The sequence below is a fragment of the Bombus pascuorum genome, chromosome 12, assembly GCF_905332965.1.
Source record: "Bombus pascuorum chromosome 12, iyBomPasc1.1, whole genome shotgun sequence".
NCBI classification, from domain to species: domain Eukaryota; kingdom Metazoa; phylum Arthropoda; class Insecta; order Hymenoptera; family Apidae; genus Bombus; species Bombus pascuorum.
The window spans coordinates 7058669-7078684 of record NC_083499.1 but is presented as its reverse complement, the minus strand read 5'-3'; the positions used below and the strand labels follow the sequence as shown (position 1 = coordinate 7078684).

The window sequence follows — 20016 nt, the reverse complement described above, 5'->3', positions numbered from 1 at the left end:
CTTCGAGTTGCTTTCTCTCGCTGTGCAACAGTGGGAAATTAATGGAGCGCTGGAGCAAAGAGTGTTAAACATTCTCTGGAGACGGTGACACACGGCGTGCACTTAACATAGTCGCTACACGCGTTTGAGCGAAGCGTCGAGTTAGCAAGAAGCGCGTGGCTCGCGTATGAAAGGGATCCATTCATCGCGATAGAGCGAAAGAATGCTAACGAGATTGTATAATTGCTGGGAGTGTGATATATCGATGCACCGCTACACGACGAAACCGGTGAGCTGTCTCACTCGTGAATGCGACGCAAGAAAAATACGGAATCGCAAGTTACCACCGCTTCCGGAAGTCAGCAATCAACGCTCTCTATCTTAGCACCTCTTTTTTCCACCATACTTCGTTCCTAGAGGGGAAATATGTATTTCCTGCGAGAGTGTCGAGTAGGTATTATTTGAAACAGGTGTTTCATTTCGTGTGAATTTATAGTTTCTTGAATATCGACTAGTTTGCTTCGTCAATTTCAAGCCGAGTAAGTAGATGCCTCGGTGACTTTACAGCATACATAATAAAATTCTTCTATCTTCGCGATAGTGAGTCAACATGGCCGCGGAACGTCGAACCTTTGACCAGACTCGCTGCCATTCGATCTATCGACTAACTTAGGTAGTTCTCACAACTTCCTCGCTATCTCCTTTCTCCCATTGTCTGCTACTGTCGAAAACAAGCAAACTAACAGTAACAAGCGTCGGTTGCCAGGAAAAAGGAAACAACCTCTTGGGGAAAACACGGGACTGCAGGTTGGCGCAAGCGACATAGCGCGGCTGCTGCTGCGATTCGCTTTCAACGAACCGGAAACGGTGTTACAGGGAAAGGGGAGACCTGACGTCAGCGGAAGTCGATGATACTCGCGAATGTGCAGAGTTAAGGATGTGCAGCTACGATAAGGCGACCGGAATCCTTGTAAAGCATGTACACGATGATACGAGCGCGAGGCACGACGCCAAGTTTCCTCTTTCGCGTTTTTCTATGCGCCAGCAGGAACGCTAATATGACTTTCACCCGTTTAACGGAAGCTGCAATCTTGAATATGCGAGAGATTTAATAGGCACGTATGCCTAGCTCGCCAGGCACGCAGCTCATTTTTTCTCGTGACGATTATTCGTGGAATGCCCGATACGTGGCCTATCGTAAAGCTCCCGGCATTCTTTCGACTTGACACGGAGCGTATAGAGCTTGTCGACTCGGTCGTAAAACTTTACATAAAGCCTGGCGAGACGATAACTTTTCGCCAAAGGTAGGGGAATACAACGTTTCGAGCTTTGGTTATCGCGACATTTCCATAAAACGTTATTCCTCCAAGGTCATTCCATGCGAAAATAAAGCAGTCCGACGTGGCGTGGCTTTTCCAGCCGATCGATCGGCTCGTTCGACTCCTCCCACGTTATTCCGATATTCGTGTGGAACCTCGCGTACAGAGACAGAACGTTCCTACGTCTACCAGCCACCCCTTCGACGGACGACGACGAGTCGGTGAAAAAATTATAGACGTCTGCCGGTTTGCCGAGACCATGGAAAAAGCTTCAAACGGTGTCCAGGCCAGTCTCGTGTTCGATCTGCGTGGCTCGAATCGAGTAGTTTCTTTCTTTTGTCGGCCGATCGGGCGAGTGTGGAGACGGTGGCGAAGATAAATTGCTTTCGAGCAGCTCAATCACCGGGAACGTGGCAAGAACCGACTTCTCTCCGCCAATATACACCAGAAATAGTTAATGCGTCGACAAGCTATATTTCTCCGCGTGTTTTCTCCCCTCGTTCCGCGAGAAACTGGGCCTCTGCCGCAGTCGCGAAATTAACCATCGTCGGGCATATGATTTATGAGACACCCTATAAGGGACTAAATTTACATTTATAAAAGAAACCTGGATAATTTCGAGTTTTTCAAACATGCGACACGAGCACCCGTATTGAAATACTCGCGTGAGCTCGATCGATCGATATCTCATACATTTAACATTATTTAGGAATTGTTTCACTCGGCGCGATAATATGAGGCAAACATGTTCGCTATTGGCGAACGATCGTCTCACGTAACGGATGTCGTTCAGAGATATTTGCGACAATGATCATGCAATACGCATCTAGAATTCGTTCACGATGGAATGGTAGGTGCGCAATAATCTGTTGTGCCAGTCAGCGCATAGTATTTTAGTCGCGTTTATGTTTTACGAGGTCGATTTGGCGAAACTGTACATACTCGCATGTATGTGTTTCCTAAAGACACAAGTTGGGGGAACACGGTTTTACTGGCCATTGCGAAATGCAAATCCGTGGCGCCAGTTTGCACGGTCGTCACTTAGCCGCGTTACGTCATCCGCCGCGACGTCCACTGAATTTTTCCTCTTCCTTTTATACCGATTTCGACTGTGTTCGCATTCTTTCGCGTTGTCCATACATGTCCCGATAATCCGCTTAATTATATTAATGGCTCACGCGAGCAGATTTTCACGTTATTTTCTTGTATCACTTGACAAATAGCGAAATTAAATTCGGATGGAAGGCGTACTCCGATTTACTTCATTCTAAACCAAGTAAGTCTCGATTCGCAGAAGCAGACTATTCCCGTGGCGTTTAACGTGCGTAGGACTGCGATACCTTGAACCGGAAACGTCGCAGGCATGTTGATTGCATGGAATATATCAATCCGATGGTCGCTGCGCGTCCATTCACGAGCGCACAAGCGCCACTCGCGTCCGGACATCACGATGCATCAGAGAGGCCGACGATACTCGCATCGAAAACGGATATCGCGGACAACTTAATTAGCCAGTCGGCGTATGATTATCTGTATCCACCTAGCCAGTATTCTGCCTGCTTCTTTTTGATTTGCAGAAACCGAACGACCGGAACGGTCTCATTATGGTCATTAAAATTCTCTGGACAAGTCCACTCAAGAATCATAAAATTTACCGGTTGCCTGATTAATATACCTGCATATAAGACACATATTACCATGTACAAAGTTCATATTATCGAAACGAGTTCGGCGCGTGTTTCTCGACAAAATTTCTGATCGGATGAGAAGACACAAGTGAAAGTCGAGGTTGGATCGTACTAAAGAAATCTTCTTTGAGAGTAAACCACTATTGTTGCATCGCCGGTGTATTTCACAAGTTCGCAAGGTCTCCCTCGGTGTGTGCAGCGTCGTTTCAAGAGGCATTCAGCGTCAAATTATCAGAGCGAGTCGGCGCTTTTCGATGCAACGGAGCGCAGCCAGTAGGGAACGACAGAGAGCAGATTCGTCTACAATGGCCCAGGGCGACGAAACAATCACCGCGTCCCCCAGTTCTTCGAGAAAGCGAGGAAGTCGCGCACAATGAAACAAAAAGAGGAATAACCTCTCTCGCGGTCGTACAACGTCGACGTCCCGGAAGTGCGAGCCGGTCGTGCCTCATTACCGCGTGCGTTTCCCGTGGAAAGACTAATTGCAACGCTCATCCCTCCTCCCTTCTCCATCACCCTCTTTCTCTTTCTCCTCTACGCTGCCTTCTGTGCCATCCCGCAATCTCTCCTCGCTCTTTCCTCCTTCCATTCCTTAGTCGCCGTTTTCCGCTCATTTTCCCTTTCACCGAACGCGAACGGCAAGCGGCGGAAACAAATCGTGCGTTCGTAACGAGGCCCCGTAGACGAAGGTCGACCAAGGATGAAATCGATTTGACTCGCGCGATCCTCCCCCGGAATTCTCGGTTCCGTCTGATTCTCGACCAACGAAAATGAAAGCCCGGCTCGCAGCACTGATTGGGGGAGAATACAAATGGCACGGTAACGAGAGAGTAGGCACGTTCCAGGTTACAAGATTCATACGACGGCGGTTCCTTGGCCGATTGGTCAAGCGTGCAAAAGAGACGCCGCCACGCTGGGTGCGAATACCCAGCCGATTCCAATAATAGTTTTCTCCAGCCTGCCCCCCACTCTTCCACTCTTTCTGCAACCCCCTTTTGGACCTCTATAAATATCATCGCGTGACCCAGTTTTCTTTAGGGGGAAGGAACCAGAAATGTTGCCATAAACCAAAATGATCGTATGACGCCATTTTCTAACTGGCTAATACTGGAAGTATTATACATAGAAGCGAATACCGGATTTCGCAAAGGTCGTTTTACCGGGATTCAATCCACAGTTTTTAAACACTAGAAGCTTAATAAAGCTATATGGTTGCTAGGAACGACGTATTCGGACTGTTGGAATACGATATTTCACGCACAGGCATAAATACCCTTACACAGACACCCACACAGGCATTTGAACAGGACACTTACACAGGTCATACTCGTTACTGTGTAGAGAGTGGAGTTCAAAAGTATTTAAGGGATCATGGGTCACTACCTAAGTCTAGGCTGAGAGTAACTGGTCAACAATCAACAATTCTTGTATACGTTGTTAATTATATCACTCGCTTATATACGTCAGCTTCTGTAGTTCTGTTTAATAAACATCACTGAATATTATTTCAACATAAACATTGTGACTTTCACAGATTATTAATCTTAGCTTCAAGATTAAATTCTAACACGGACAGGGTTGACGATTACTCGGATGGCTGAATAGACGCAAGGCGAGACTGGTGACAGCGTGAAGTTTCCATTTCACCGATGACCTCTTCGGAACGCAATTTCCATAACTCGTCGGGACGAGTTTAGAATGTAGACAGCACGAAACGGTAGAATCGCACTTTTGTTTCTCCCAAACGAATTTTTAGGCGATTACGAACGCATCCGGAGGTACCACACGAATTAAAATCCCACGACGTGGTGTTAGGCAAAGTTATTTCGATTCTGCCGGAAGTTCCACGTCCTCGATCCTTTCTCCGATCGACCAGCGATCGTGACCGACACCTCAGGCATCACAATTTGCCGTGATGGCCCATTGTGTGTGCGAGAACTTGGCTGGCGCTTTACACGTCAACGGGATTATCTTATTTCAGCCGAATGATGGATAGAATCTGACATTCACTCCGTTATTCACTGGAATAATCACATTGGCAGAAACGCATCGATCTAGCGAAGTTTGCAGCTATAATGGAGCCGCTAGTTTCAGGGGGTGGAAAGTTGGAAACGTTTATCCGTGGTGAATATTTAGTTCGCGATGGGCAACGATCTGTCTGGTCGACGAGCCAACGCGGGGTCGTTGTTCTGTCATTTATTGTGCTCCCTCTTGCTTCCTACCCCTCATTCTCCCTGTTCCACTCTGTCCTCTTCCTTCCTCTTTCTCTTTTTCTGTCCTCTCGCGTACTCTTCTCTCGTCACGCTCAACCGCTCCCTTCGGCTTCATCTATGTAATTGCGTGTGCAGCGTCACTCGCGAGATCGTTGTCGCCGGCGTTTTCGCTAGTGTTTCTTTTATTTCGTCTCCGAGTTGCGAACTACGTGTTTGCCAATGGAGAAAAGATCGCTACTCGAAGACGCGTAACATCGAGTACATTGAACTCGAAAAAAAAAAATCGAGAGCTTTGAGCAGCGTTTCACGGTGGCAAGGTAGTTCGCTTAACGAGCGACGCTTTTATCAGCGGCAACTCTTTTTCACCTTTCACCTCTGGTGAAATGCCGCGTGGGCAGTCGCGCATCTTCCGATTCCACGCTGCTCGGTACGAGAAAGTGAATTTTTCTTACTGGATAGCCACGTTCATGGGAACGTAGGTGGGAAATCGTGGAACGAGCATCGAACCTCCTCTATTATGTGCAAATAACGTAAATCGGCTTACCGCTGGTGAGAAAGCGGAAAGTGTTCTTGGAAATTAAGATTCAATGATAAAATGTATAATTCGAAGATTGAAAAAGTTCATTGACGTTTCTGATCGAGCAGCTGATTTTTATCAACTCCAATGAAGATGATCGTAAATCAACGGCCTGATTAAACACGATTGAAAAAGAGAACGATTTAATTTCGTCGATTGAATTCCAACGTCCGTGGCCCGTGTAGATTCTCCGGGCTAAAAAGTGGTTCAATTCGTTAGACACACCCGCATGTATCTGCTCGTGTTCGTTCAAAAGGTCAACGAAATCGATACATCCCAGCAACGTTATCTGAAGTCACTTTTTCCTACCCTGTACACTGTTTCCATCTTTTTTCTCAGCTACGGATGGTGACCTTCCATGATCGACGTTTATTGCTCGTTTTATGTAATCCATCGCTTCGTTATTTTGCAAGACAAAGACCAACTACAAGTGCACTATCACACTTATTATTGCAAATTCTTCCAACTGCATGCACATCTATCTCTCCTACGAATAAATCAAAATGGAGATCTTAAGATTGTTGGTTTCAAGACGTGTTACTTTATGTTGCTTATCCTTTGGAATCCGTGGGATCCGTGGGATCGCAAGTCCAATCGCTCGTCCTGCGGGACCAACGCGGTGCTATCGTATCGATCTCCGGATAGATACGAGATATCGAACGAAGGGAGTGCTCTGTCCTGACCCGATTTTATCGTTACAGGCGGACAAAGACAGGGGCCACCCACACTTATGAAATTCCAGCACAATCTTGCCTAGTATCGACGTTTAGCTCGCGGCTACCGTGGAAAATCGCTTGCTGGAGGTTTTTTTGCAGCTCGCCTTGGAGCTCGCTCTAAGAGACTTATCACCTAGTAGAAAAACACCTTTTAAATATGTCAGTGGCCCTGCATTGGGCGTAACGGATAAACGAACACGATATAAAAGAAACTTTTTAATAATAGTAAACGTCGAACGTCGACGTTAACAAGATGTTATCTACGCGTTCACCTTCCAAACGATTCTAAAGAATCATTCTTTCGCCTGTCACGTTCGCGTACAGTCAACAGAGATGACTGTTTCGTAACGAATCGTAACAGGTCTAGCGCTTCTGGTTATGAAACCACCGTGTATCATCCTCCCACTGTACTTTGAAGATTTATTAAACATAGAAAAACGAAGTAAAGTTTTATGAAAGGCAAATAAGCGGAGAAAGAAGTGTGACATGCGCGACGAGACGAGACGGAACGGGTGGAAAGCACGACGTTGCGCTTGTAACGGAAACAGTTACGGCCTTGACTCGTTAATTAAATTCAGCATACATATTCATTCATTCGCTCGGAGGAAGTCCATACAGGTAGCGTCATCGTTGTGTTACCAGTTGCTAGTTTCGTTGGACGATCGGGTGGGAGGAGAGAAACGCGTTTGACGCGTGTCGTGCGTCACCAGGCGCTAACATGTTTTCGTATAAGCGACTTATAGTTTTCTGGTCGATGCCGAACGGCCATATAGGACGATTTCGTGCCGTTCTTCTAAAAACGGTGGACAATCCTAGACGCCACCCTTTTATGGCCGGGACAGGCGGTCACGCGTCGCTTGTTTCCCTTCTTATCGGGTCGGTCGCGGCCACGTTTTCCCAGAATAAAATATAAAACGATCGATCAAGCACGACGAGAACATTTTTAACCAAGCACCTGTTGCACGCGTCGCGACGACGGATTTATCCATGTGGAAGTTTCTTAGCGGCTGAAACTTCCCCACTCTCTGCTGCTGAATTCTGTCGTTTAACGTATCAAGAGATTAGAGGATGACGAAGAATCTCCAACGAGGAGAAAATGAAGTGGAACGGATCTTCGTTTATCTGGTAGAAATCTAGGTCTTTTAGCAACACGAATGTTTAAACGCTAAATTCGCTGGTTTCGTTCCGCTAGAACGAAGAGCAGATTCGATGATTCTCTTTCAACGAGGTCACAGATAGACGGCTGATGGCAAAAGTGGATCGAAAAGGGGGACACAAGCGTTCGTTTGATAGACGATACGCATCTACGCGTGTACGCGCGCTGCGTGCGTAATTACGAGACCGCGTACACGCCCCCAGAAACGTCAGATAATGCTTAATCGCGCGAGTTATTTAAAGCTCCGAGCCACACTTGAAATTCGAGGCCTATTTAGGCGTGACGCCGTGCTCGTCTTCCATGGAAGAGATGACTGCCTCTTGAGACACGACGCTGCCATTCTCGACACGCCACGGGCTGCATTATGCTGATCGCAACCTTGGTCATAGCGTACCAGTTGCGTGGTTTGAACCTGGTCTAATACTCTTAATGTTTAGCATCGTAGCAGCAACCAGTTATTCTTAGAAGTGATATTTGCGATCAAATATCAAAGTGAATGGCAGCGCTCGTATTATATCAACGTTTCCTCTTATGTACTTTCCTAATTTGTTACTTGGTTGCGTAATAATTACGCGGAATAATCACGTGACTCAATTTCACTGTTTGCTACCGTCCTAATAAGAAAGGTCATCTAACCATACAAACGAATTAACCTCCATTGTTCCCGCGTAAAAAGCGCGACATTTATTGCAACTTGTATGTTACCGCTCGGAAGGAGGACTCGTAACCCACGGTAAAGAAACGGCGCGCATACACGCAGATAACTCTAAGATGGTCTAACAAGCGTTTCAAACATTTATTTTATTATATCACGATCTTTTTCTCACGAAACATCTAACTGTATCACTCCGAGTCGCGTGAAATGGTCGACCGATCGTTCGACGACCCCGGCTTGCTCATTGAATATTTAATTTCTAATTATCTGATGATCACGTAAAGAGACGCTTCCTTTGATGGTACTCGTCACGGGAAAAGGATTTGCACGCGCTTGCTTCCATACTCCCACCGCCGATTCTTCGGCGTCGTGCGTTGGTGTTGCGTTACGGACGCCGATTCTGGATCGACGTGACGAACCATACAAACGGATTAAACTCAGTTAAAGGCGTCGGGTCTGAGTCAGTGCTTATTTTAGAACAATTAAGGGCCGGCGATAGCTCGGCCACGCCGCGAACCAACTCGTGCATTAACCATGACGAAAGGTTTCAGCGTGACAACTGCACTTGGCGGCGTTTGTGGTCCCCACGCGGTTGCATAATTCCCGCTGCAACCAAGTCATTATGTATTTCCAAGAGAATTCGAGCGACTCTCTGGTTCGGGAAAGTCGATTAACGGCGAGCACGAGACACAATCTGAACAACGAGTACTGGATTTAAATAGAACGCAACAGGTACAAGCCGGTCGATTTGCATATCTCTCACCTTCGTGCCGCATTGCGGACACCGTGCAGAGAAATAAATTCACGCCTGGACTGACCTGTATCTAATCTTTTGCCTTTACATGGTTTTTGATCACGATCGATTCGCTCCATTCTCTTTTAGCCTCTTTATGCGATCATTCCGGTTTTGATCTTTATTTCTTGTCCTCGAACATTAAATTTTACCAGAATATCCGATATGAAGCACGACTTGTGGCTTGAGATTAATTGTATCAACCGCCAGGGAGTTTCAGTTGCCAGCAGATAAAATCGTAGACGAGGGCGGTTCTCGTTAACCAAATCCACAGGGAGGCGCCTCCCCCAAGCGATAGCATTTAGAAGGATCGTTTCGTAGTCCCATCGCTTTGATTTCACAGTCATCGTTTCGAGATTCGTCGGCAAAAGAAGCGGCGCCACGCTTAATCGACCGAGGAATCAAAGGGGCGTTGGTACCAGGCTAGGAGTTGCTCCTGGCTCGGCTTGGTCTTGCAGTTTTCTGCGAACTTGTCTTTGTGGTTCGCTCGAGGGTAACTCGACGATGCTCCGGCTCACCAAACAGAGCTGCAGGGAGAAGCAGTCGCTAAAAACCGCAAAGGGGTTGCTCGACGAATCTATTCGAGTTGCAGGCACGGATACGTCGCAATTATAAGAAAATTCCCCATGAATGGGCACAATCTCCCTTTAAACGAATACTCGGTTTTGCCTTTATAAATCAGATTGTACAATTTGTAAAACCACATCACGTATATAAAGTTAAATAAATCTGTGACGCGAGTCTTTTCAAATGTCCCACGTGATAGATTGAATCCGCCCCTGTACTCGTACTCCAACGCACGTCCTTGTTGACAGAGCCGGCACTACGCGTCCTTCTGGTCCTCTCTTTCTTCCCTCTCAATGGCCCACATTTCTTTGCACAATTGCAGAAGCACAGAGGGTGGCTGCGTTGCCTGGGTCCCCTTGGTTTTTCGCGCAGGAACTCGGCGGAAAAAAGGGGTGGAGGGTCCTTTCAGCGATGGTCCGGGTCGTGCAGTATTGTCGCCGTCACCGCTCGGTTCTCGTGCTCCCATTATTATATCATAATATTATATCGTGACTTCCGTCGAGGATCGTTTGTTCCGCGGAAAGGGGTGTTATGTGTAGCCACGTGCACCGCGGGTTTTGTCCCCTTATTAAGCGTTCACCCCGGTGCTGCGCGCGCGCTATGAGCAGCGCTCTGCTCGCGTGTTCTCCTCCCTCGTCTACGTTTACATAAACCGCACGTGCTCCCAGTGCTTTTCAATATTTACATGTATATTAGAGCGGTGAGATAATCCTGTCGCTTAAGGAGCTCTAGTATTTTAAAAGAAAACAATTTCGGTCGTGATAAAGCTACGATCCACGCGCCGCTGAAAGGATTACGCTGGGGAAGCAGAGAGCGAAGATGAGTTCATCCATCGTCGAGGAATTATCGAGGACGCTTAACGAGGTGTACGTTACGGACACGTTGCACGTTACGGGTCACGACGAACTGTTTGGTCAGCTGTTGACACTGTTCTTTGTGTTCAGGATCAGTGTTGCGAACAGTCGCGGCTTGATATGCAACGAGCGACGATAACAAGCACTCTATACGAGTCATGTACACAGGTATACGCGACATAGGTACCTATGCAATTCGATGTAATTATCGTTTCGTCACAGGTATTCGCTGTATCGAGAACGCCGAGAGAATCATAAACTCGGCCCAGTTGTTTCGTTACACTTTTCATTGTCGAACGACCTCCTTTTAATCGTTTGCGAAAAAGCTGACAATGAGAAACTGCCCTTTAAAACTTAAACTCGACGCAATGTTAATCGTTAAACAGGAGGAAAACACGAACAACTTGTTACCAATCCATGTTATGCTAATTTCATAAAGTGCACGACCCATTATTGATTCGATACTAAACGGCGAACAAATATAAAGCAATTAGAGGGGACTAAACGAGACCCGACACGAATTACCATGCTCCTACGCTGGTCGTCCTCGGTGTTTTATTAAATCGAGGGGGACACGGTCACGTATTTTTGAGTAAAAGGATTCCCCGGGGCGCCGCGCCGCTCGTCCGTTTCGGCTACAGACAGCCGCGGTGATAAATTTTCAGCTAAGAAGCGGCCTTAATGACAGTGACTCCGTTCGAGTGGCAATTTCGCCGTTCTCCGGCTCTTGGTCCGACGCCGAGGGAAACGTGCAATTGATTCGATCGAAGAACATTCCTCGAAGCAGGCACAAGTGCCGCGTGCAATATCAATGCGATCCCCGCCTAATTATTTAAATTACTCACTGCCTTATAGAATTCTTAATCAATCCATTTCAGACGTGTGCTCTTCCGTGATTGAGCCTCCTTTCGCCTGACGCGGTTTTCTGTGTATTTTAAATTCGGTTTAAGCGAACGTTTATCCACTCGACACGAGCATTCGTCAAAATTTTGTTATATTTTCTGTTGCATTCTCTCGCCACTGCCAAACGAGCTTGATTCGCAATCGAATAGGAATTTCGTACATCGTTGGCAAGCCACATTTCAATGGAATCTCCTCGAAACACGCACGTTTCTCCGGAATTATTCCGCTATGTTGGTTCTCGATTTACACTCGGCTGTATTTACTCGACGCTCCAAACGCGGCTCTACTGAAATAGATTCACTCACGACCGCCACGAGGAATGGTAGAAAAGCAGCCGGATTCTGTTCCCTCGTCGACGACTTCCTTCGCCCGATTACATTTCGGCTGTTACCGTAAGCTGTCGATGCTTCTTTTTTAAATAACAGTTTAACTCGCCGTTTCTTTCGAGATTCGTATAATTTCAGTTCTACTTAGTTCATAAATTCTTCACGGTCCGATAAAAACAATGTGGGCAGGAAGCAATTAAATACTATGAATTTAGAATTTTTAAATCTGTAATCTATGCCGGAAATAATGCAACAGAATTTTTAAACAACATCCGCCGCTGCGAGATATTTTCGTGTAAACGAAAACGATTCATCCGAGAAATGGATTCGAACGTATCCTCGTACGATGCGCGTTTCCGGTCACTGGTACGAGCAATAAAGCGACCTGCAAGAGGTCGTTTTTCTCGTTAGTGTGTCACGGTGCCACTCCTAGCGGTACACCGCACACACACACACACACACACACACATGGTTCTTCGTTGTTATGCAAAGAACATTTTCTTGTCGTCGAATCAGCACGGTTTCTTCTCAACCAGAGATTCACGCTACATCGCTCTTTTTCCTACATCGCGCTCTTACCGGTCTATCATCATTCACGTGACTCGAGATCACAGAATGTGCAGATATTACAGTTCCAGAAATGATTCGCTTTTTGAGAGAGATCGAGCTTCATTTTCCAACGTGATATTTCGCCAAGTGCATCGGCCGGTCGTTGCACCGTCCGTTGCACTTTTCACGGTTGAACTTCCAGGTGGAGCGTCTCGTCGTCGCTAAATGTCATTCGTAACGCATCCTTGCAAATGCTAGCGTAATATACGGTAACGTTCAATTCCAGGTCGTTGCCTCGACGACAAATAATCGACAATATGCTCGCTCCGTTACCTACATGCAGTTCCAACCATTTTAAGAATTACAGATTAACAGATCTAAAAAAGAAGCTTACTAAATCTTAAAATATCCGAATCTAAAAACATTACCAAGTTTTTAATATCTAAAGTGGTAGATATCCTAAACTGTTGGACGATGATGTAAAGTAGCGATCATTTGGTGTATCATTTTAGGCGTAAGTTTCTCACGTCTAAGTTCAAAGTTCGGATAATGATAAAAATCAATGTTTGTCAGACTATGTTGCAGTAAAAATTTCTCCTCTATGTTGTAATAGATGACCGATTTGAACGAGAAATTTCAATATTCGTATTGTACGCTACACGACCAGTGTATGATCATCTAATTGAATATTTTATATCGTGACAGACGTCAGTTAATATCTTGTAGTTACAGCTCGGCCACGATGGTGCTTCCACTTCGCGGTAGCCGTAATGAAAGACAATGCATACTAAACGCGTCGTAGGTAGCTGTACCGGCGTGTTGTAACATCGCTGCGAGTCACAAACAAGTCGACGAGCGGAATGTGGCTCGCAAAGTTCGCTATTTCAAAGTCATTCCCTTCGGCATTCTCCTCGGTCTTTTCTCTTTTAACGCGAGAAACTCGTTTTTTTGGGACGGTATTCCTTCTCGAGCTTCTTTGTTTCGTCGCTTTCCGCGAGCGTTGAAAATCGCGTGGGTGGTGTCGAAGGTCTCGGAGATCTCGATAGGAGAGCAGCGTAGTCTCGCGGCGAGTCCTAAAATTCGCGAAATATTTATAGACCGCAGCTGCACAATCGCGTAGCTTTGTAGTCTCGTGAAAGCGAGCTTCCTCTCTTCGACCCCTTTATATTTGTATCTTCGTAGCTGATGCAACGTAACGGTGCGTAAAAATCGCGTTGCACTACGGGTCAACGCTGGAAGAGATCATCCCATTAACGGTACACCCGCGACGTCCTTTGAATTCGTCGCGTGCCTCGCGACAACTCTCTCGCATAGAAAAGAGATATGTAGTTAGCTCGTGTACTCGACGAGAAACCAGACAACCTCTATGCACCATGCGAATTACGAAGATGACAAGAAACGAGTACTCGTTTACTTCTTTTCGGGCAACTCCAAACAAGAACTGTAAATTGCCATGTAAATTTTATCGAAAATAGATAGCTCGGTTTGATTACGCTACGAAGAATTCCGACTTTTAAAAGCTCTTGCATGGGGCACAGATTCGTGACGAAAGAGAGCTCTAGGAGCTTGACATCGGTACATTGTTCTCGCTTTTAGCCTGCAGCAGCTGTAGTAAGAGACTGCTTCTTTCAGATGCAAAGACACCTTGTTGGACAACATAGTACACGCCTTTAGTGTCCACTTAAATCTTAAAGTCCGTAGTTTAAAAAAAATAATCGAATACTGTTCAAGTCACACATTCGACTCAAAATTCACGAGCCTTTAGGGTCCGATTCACACCCTGGAGAAACGATACGCATGTCACGTAGCCGGTTCCACTTTCTCCAGCATGTGGTTGGTAATAGTTACTTTAAACGATGTTCAGACGGAGAGTGGTACAGATTTTGGGGGTCCGAGTCGTTAAATCAGGCAAACACGGAACGGAACAGCTGTGAAAATTTGTTTTTCAGACAGGCAAGCGTACATGTGTGTCTGTCACGCATATTTCCCGAAGAGCAGCAGAAACGGACCGGTTTTCTTCGGTTTCAAGAGGCGGCGAGGGATGAAACCCTTGAGCCAGCCGACACCCTTGTCGACGTCTTCCCGTATACAAGGGGTTGTGTCTCGGCTTTGGTACTCTCTCTCTCTCTCTCTCTTTTCTCTCCTCTTCCTCCGCGATTGTGAGAAGTGGGCCGCTCGTGCGAAAGAATGGACACAAAAGGGACGGGGGTGCGAAGTCCGGGACGAATATTTTCGACTGCGCGTATTCGTGGATGCGAGTACACGTTTGCAAAGTTGTGTGCTGGATTCTCAAAGCTTCATTGTAACCGCTCCTCGCGAGAGAAACACGAAGAAGGTTCCTTGTGCGAGAGCCGCGACGAGTTTACAAGCGAGCACGACCGGCAATCGAAGGGAAAGAAAAGAAGAGCCTACTCGACGTGCAAGAGGAAGAAGGGCGTGTGCTCGAATTGAGCCGTAGGTTTCTACCCGCGTAGAAACAAATGTATGTACGAGAAAGCCTTTTGAAGCGAGAAAGACGCTCCAGCCTCCGGGGATCCTTTTATGTCGCACCCCATCGGCCGATTTTATCTCCGCAACAGTTGCTCCGTACACCCAAGGGAGCGTAATTAGTGGATCGCGACGGATACCTTGACTCCCGGCAATTATGGGGGCCTTCGACGTTACGGGGAATAATAGCATTTCAATTCACGATGGGTTGTAATAGCGGGACAGCGTTGGCAATACGGGATAGGGTAGAATCGAGCAATCTGTTTCGCTAAACTAGACCATTCCGATTCAATAGAGCTATCCAAATCACCAATAACGTTCCGCGTGATTATCGTTTAGAGAAAATAGGGAAAGTCACGCGAGGATCGTAAAATATTCCAAGAATTACAACATGGAAATCCAATAACCGGTCTTTGTAATAATTTCACGGGACAATAACGTAAACAGGACGCGCGATAGGACCCAACCACGTGGTCGTTAAGTCCGCTGTGCGTAAATCATCGAGCGTGTACGGGGCCCGGATAGGAAGCGTCGTGAAACTCTGACGCACATGTCCCGGATACGGGGTCTGGGTATGACGTGGAAAGAAAAATACAGAAAGCTGGCGTGCGCGCGCGCCCGCTCGCTCGCTCGCTTGTTCGCCATGCCAAAGTATCGTGGCTCTAACGAGGATGGGGGTTTAAGACTGCGGTCGGAGACTTGGGAAGTCGTACATTCGCGACCGCAAGAGAAATTAAATCTACCAAGTTATTGCGCGGAATGTTCCAAGTCGTCTCATACGACTGGCGAACGAACGACCGAGAACACCGAGTATTCTCGGACGAAAAAATAGAAGGAACGCGCGAACGGTGTTTCTATGTTACTGTAAAGCAAGAATTTATAAGAATCAAATTCTAGCAAGCTGCTGTAAATTTGTTTCTGTAAATCTGTTTCGATTTCTCTTGTTGATTAGATCGGATCTTAAATAGACCCATATTCATCCACGGAGAACTTTTCCGCTGTTCCATTGATCAATGTTCTGATAGATCAATTGAGGAGGGCCTATTATCGTTGCTCCGAATCTCCATCCGGAGAATAATCCCCCCGATATATTCCACCCCAACAAAACATTAGGGGTGTTTTCTGTTTCCGGAATCGCGAAACGGTCAAAGGGGCCGATGATAAAGGCAATAAACACGCGTGTCTACGACCGCCATCTCGTTGGATCTTCATTGATAAATTGAGGTTGGTTCGTCTCCCTTAAAGAAGCATTAAACAATCGACCCCCTCTGACCATCGGTTAACCAAACATGTCCATCTTCGTAATGCCGTGGAATTAGCCATGACACGTCCTGATAAGAATGAAATAATTCTTCCAACGGCTTTTTCAATTTCCTATTCTGTTTTTTGTATGCAGATATCGCCATGGACTGGTCGGATCACGCGTTATGGTGGCCCGAGAGGAATCACTGGCTCACCAGAACAAGAAGCACTCTGGATCAGTATGGTGTTGCCGCGGATGCGCTTCTCCACTTCACACCGATGCACAAAACTCTGAGAGTACAGTTGCCGGACACGCGTTGCCTCGACTGCAAGGTCGACTTCTCCGTAAAGACGTTCAACGCCGTGATTAATCTGTGCAAGGAACTTGGTGAGTATTTCCTCTAGGAATTCCTCAGAAATAACCGACACCGTGGTCCTACAAGAAGATACGATTTAAAAATTCAAGATTCTATTTTTTCAAGATTTGAAACCTAAGTGTTTCTGAGTTGATGGTTAATTGGCAGCGAGACGTGTAAATCGGTTTGAAATTCGAAACTTTGATGGTGTTAAACGGTCGCTAAAGCCGGCCGTTTTAAAATGGAATTTCAGCACAGGCGGCCAGTTCGCACGACACCTAGCCGTGATGGTGCTAATTGATCCTGATAATGAAATAAAATTGTTAAATTCCCAGTCACGCGAAGGTCACGCCAGCCTTCGTGTCCGAGGCTGAGCATGGTTGTTCTAACGAGGAGTTTTTTTAATCAAGGAAGTGGTTCGCCGCGATAATGAAGGCATTGTATCGCGCCGCCTTGCCTTACAGTTGGAAGAATTCTGCCGAGAAAATATTCTTCTGTAGGGCGGCACGGTAATTAATCGAGACGGTTTCGTAGTGTAACAAACTCTCGTACCAGGGGAAAACGACGCCCGATAGAAATTGCTAAATCGTGAAATTATTTATCCGCGTCACCGTGACGATTATTACGTCTCGTTTCTTGTTTTTTGTTCACATAATTGCGAACAGATGACCTCGGCGATAGCCTCGTGTCATACTCATAAATAGATATGGTAACGCGTGAGCTCTTACGTACTGACGTTATTTTCTCGTAATAGAACAAATTACATATGGCAAAAAGCATATGCAAAACGTGTATCATTGCAAAATAAGAAATATATGGAAATTAAAACAGCACCGGTTGTAGTTAAGTCTTCGAAAGATTTCGGGAACGCAATGTTTTTAAAATAAATGTTTCCTGTTGCAACATTTAGGTATCAGACATCCAGAAGAATTATCGTTTTGCAAACCGCTTGAGTCGAATCACTTGAAATATAATTTGAAAGATCTTCCGGCAAAGAAGAAGATCGAGAATCAGAAGAACGGCCATTGGAACGTCCCCGCGGACACGAACACGTTCATTCCAGTGAGTCAGAGTCCCAGAGGATCGACGGGCAGTCTGGACCAAAGCAGCCCTTTCATGTGCGCGCCGGTCACACCCAACAACAGAAATCACAGCACGCCGATCAGCTCGCCCGTCTCGGTAAGTACGAATCTCTATACAGAAACACCAGTTGTATGTATCGTGGATCTGGTCGATCGATAGGATCGGGAATATCAGAGAGAGCCGGACCGGACCTGTTATGGTAATAAATAATCCCCGATCGACCTGATTGCCACGGCTATGATTTATCGATATTGGCCTATCATTACCGCTTACGAAGTCGTTCATCTCAGAAAACTAATTTGCTTCTCGCGAGCGGCCCGTTTTTCCGGCCGGCGGTAGTCATTAGATGTATTTATTGCTCGGCTGCGAGCATGATCTCGCCTGTGCTAACGTACACTCACGTTTCGCTCTTTTGCCTGCGTTTCTTCCAGCAAACCGGTACCTGGAAGAGGAACAACAACTCGTCGGGTTTTGGTAGCACAGGATCGTTCAACGCTAACAATAGCACTATGAGTCTTGAGGTATTGAACGGTGGGCTGTCCGAGTCTCTAGCCCAGAGTCCGACTACGATCTCACCAGAGGTGCGGGCAAAATTGATCAGGCCGAAGAACCTCGTGGAACGCGCCAGGATGAACGTGGCCTGGCTCGATTCGTCCTTGTCGATCATGGAACAGGGAATACGCGAATTCGACACCCTGAGGCTGAAATTCAAGTTCTATTCCTTCTATGATCTGAACCCGAAGACGGACGCTGTCAGGATCAACATGATTTACGAGCAGGCCAAATGGCAGCTGCTCGCCGAGGAAATCGACTGCACCGAGGAAGAAATGCTCATGTTCGCTGCGCTGCAGGTATTTTTCTTACCGTTTTGGGTCTAACGACGACAACTGAGCCTTTTCCCTTTTCCGTTTGCGAGGATTTGCGTTGTAGCACCGCGACGGCCAACCGCTGCGCAATTGTTTACGCGGCTAACGTTTTCACGATCCAAACATCCGGCGCTCGCCGACTGGATCGATCTATATATATCTGCGTCCAGAGACGGTCTTGGCGAGCGGCAGACTGAAATAGCTGACGATGACACGAGACATCGCAGCGGAGGACTAAAATTGTGGAAAGATCGGCATATCGGGACATATGAAAATAGAAGCACAGAAAGTAAGAAAAGTTTGCTCGACGATCGTACGGGACGTTTGCCCAATTAAAGACACTCGTCCGCCTTTACGATAAATCGCCTCCGCTCGGTTCTATCCTCCCATGCAAATCTCGTTTCCTTAAACCGATTAACAAATCGAGAAAACGTTGGCATCATTGATCCGATACACGCCTACCGGTTTCTCCGATCATGTCGTCGTGGTTATCGGATTAAGAAAGAGGAAACTCGTATCTACGGTGGAAGCAAGGTGGACATTGGCCACATTTGTATTCTGTGACGCAGGTGCAAGTGAATCTTCAGGCGAGCGTACCGCAGCCGAGTTACGACAGCAATGGCGCCTCCTCTCCGGTCGAGGACGACATTGACGCAGCCTTGACGGACCTTCAAGTCACTTTAGAGGGCAGTAATATTAGTAATGGTCCCAGCGACATCACCCAGGTGCCCGAGTTGTGCGACTACCTTCGCTTTTTGAAGCCGAAGCGCTTCACCTTGAAGGCATTTAAGCGCTACTGGGTCACGTGCAGAGACCTTCAGCTGAGGCTATACAAGAGTCGGGAGGAGACAAATAGCACCGAGTCGCCTGCCCACGTGATCAATTTGCGTGGATGCGAGGTCACGCCCGATGTCCATCTCTCGCAAGGTCGCTACGGGATCAGGTTGGAGGTGCCCAGTGCCGAGGGCATGGCCGAGATGTGGATCAGATGCGACAACGTGAGTACCACCCAGCCTCCGCCCTCGTTCACGCCGACGTTCGCATTTGAAATTTAATTAACCTGCAATTAGCAACCATTAGATCAAGTGACTTTAGCGGATTTACCGTCTCTGCGTGGGAATTACCGAGTTCTCTGTTGCTCGTTGCAGGAACAACAATATGCGAAATGGATGGCGGCGTGCAGATTAGCGGCGAAGGGGCGTTCTCTCGCAGATGCCTCTTACGAAAGCGAGGTGAACAGTATCACGGCTTTCTTGCAATTGCAAAGGCCCGCCCCTGCACCTGCGATCAATCCCAGCGCTCTTGATATCGTGCCCGAAGATTACGTCGCGCCTAGATTTGCGAAGAAGTTCAAAGGAAAGGTAAGTTATTTGTTTCTGTAATTGTTCTCTTCGGGAACTGATCTCTTTTTCCATATTCGTAGCTGGTTCAGAGGATTTTGGAGGCACACGCTAACGTGAAAGATCTGCCTCTAATCGAGGCCAAATTGAACTACATCAAAGCGTGGCAATCTCTTCCCGAGTACGGGATCTCTCTGTTTGTAGTTAGATTCACTGGAAAGAGTAAAGACGAACTGTTGGGGATCGCTAATAATAGGTTGATGCGAATGGAGCTGCACAGTGGTGATCACTTGAAAACTTGGAGATACAATACGATGAAGGTGAGCGGATCTATGTGTATATAACTG

The 20016-nt window shown here is 46.8% G+C and overlaps 1 protein-coding gene across 2 annotated transcripts in view; it reads left to right on the top strand.

Moving 5' to 3' along the window:
* The window catches only part of LOC132912562 (unc-112-related protein-like), a 37331-nt gene that overhangs the window by 16243 nt on the left and 1072 nt on the right, over positions 1-20016 (top strand). For both annotated transcript variants that reach the window (XM_060970064.1, XM_060970065.1), the window contains exons 2-7: positions 16179-16412; positions 17291-17559; positions 17895-18314; positions 18899-19327; positions 19478-19690; positions 19753-19989. In XM_060970064.1, coding sequence (XP_060826047.1) covers positions 16179-16412; positions 17291-17559; positions 17895-18314; positions 18899-19327; positions 19478-19690; positions 19753-19989 — 1802 coding nt within the window. The remainder of the gene's footprint in view (positions 1-16178; positions 16413-17290; positions 17560-17894; positions 18315-18898; positions 19328-19477; positions 19691-19752; positions 19990-20016) is intronic.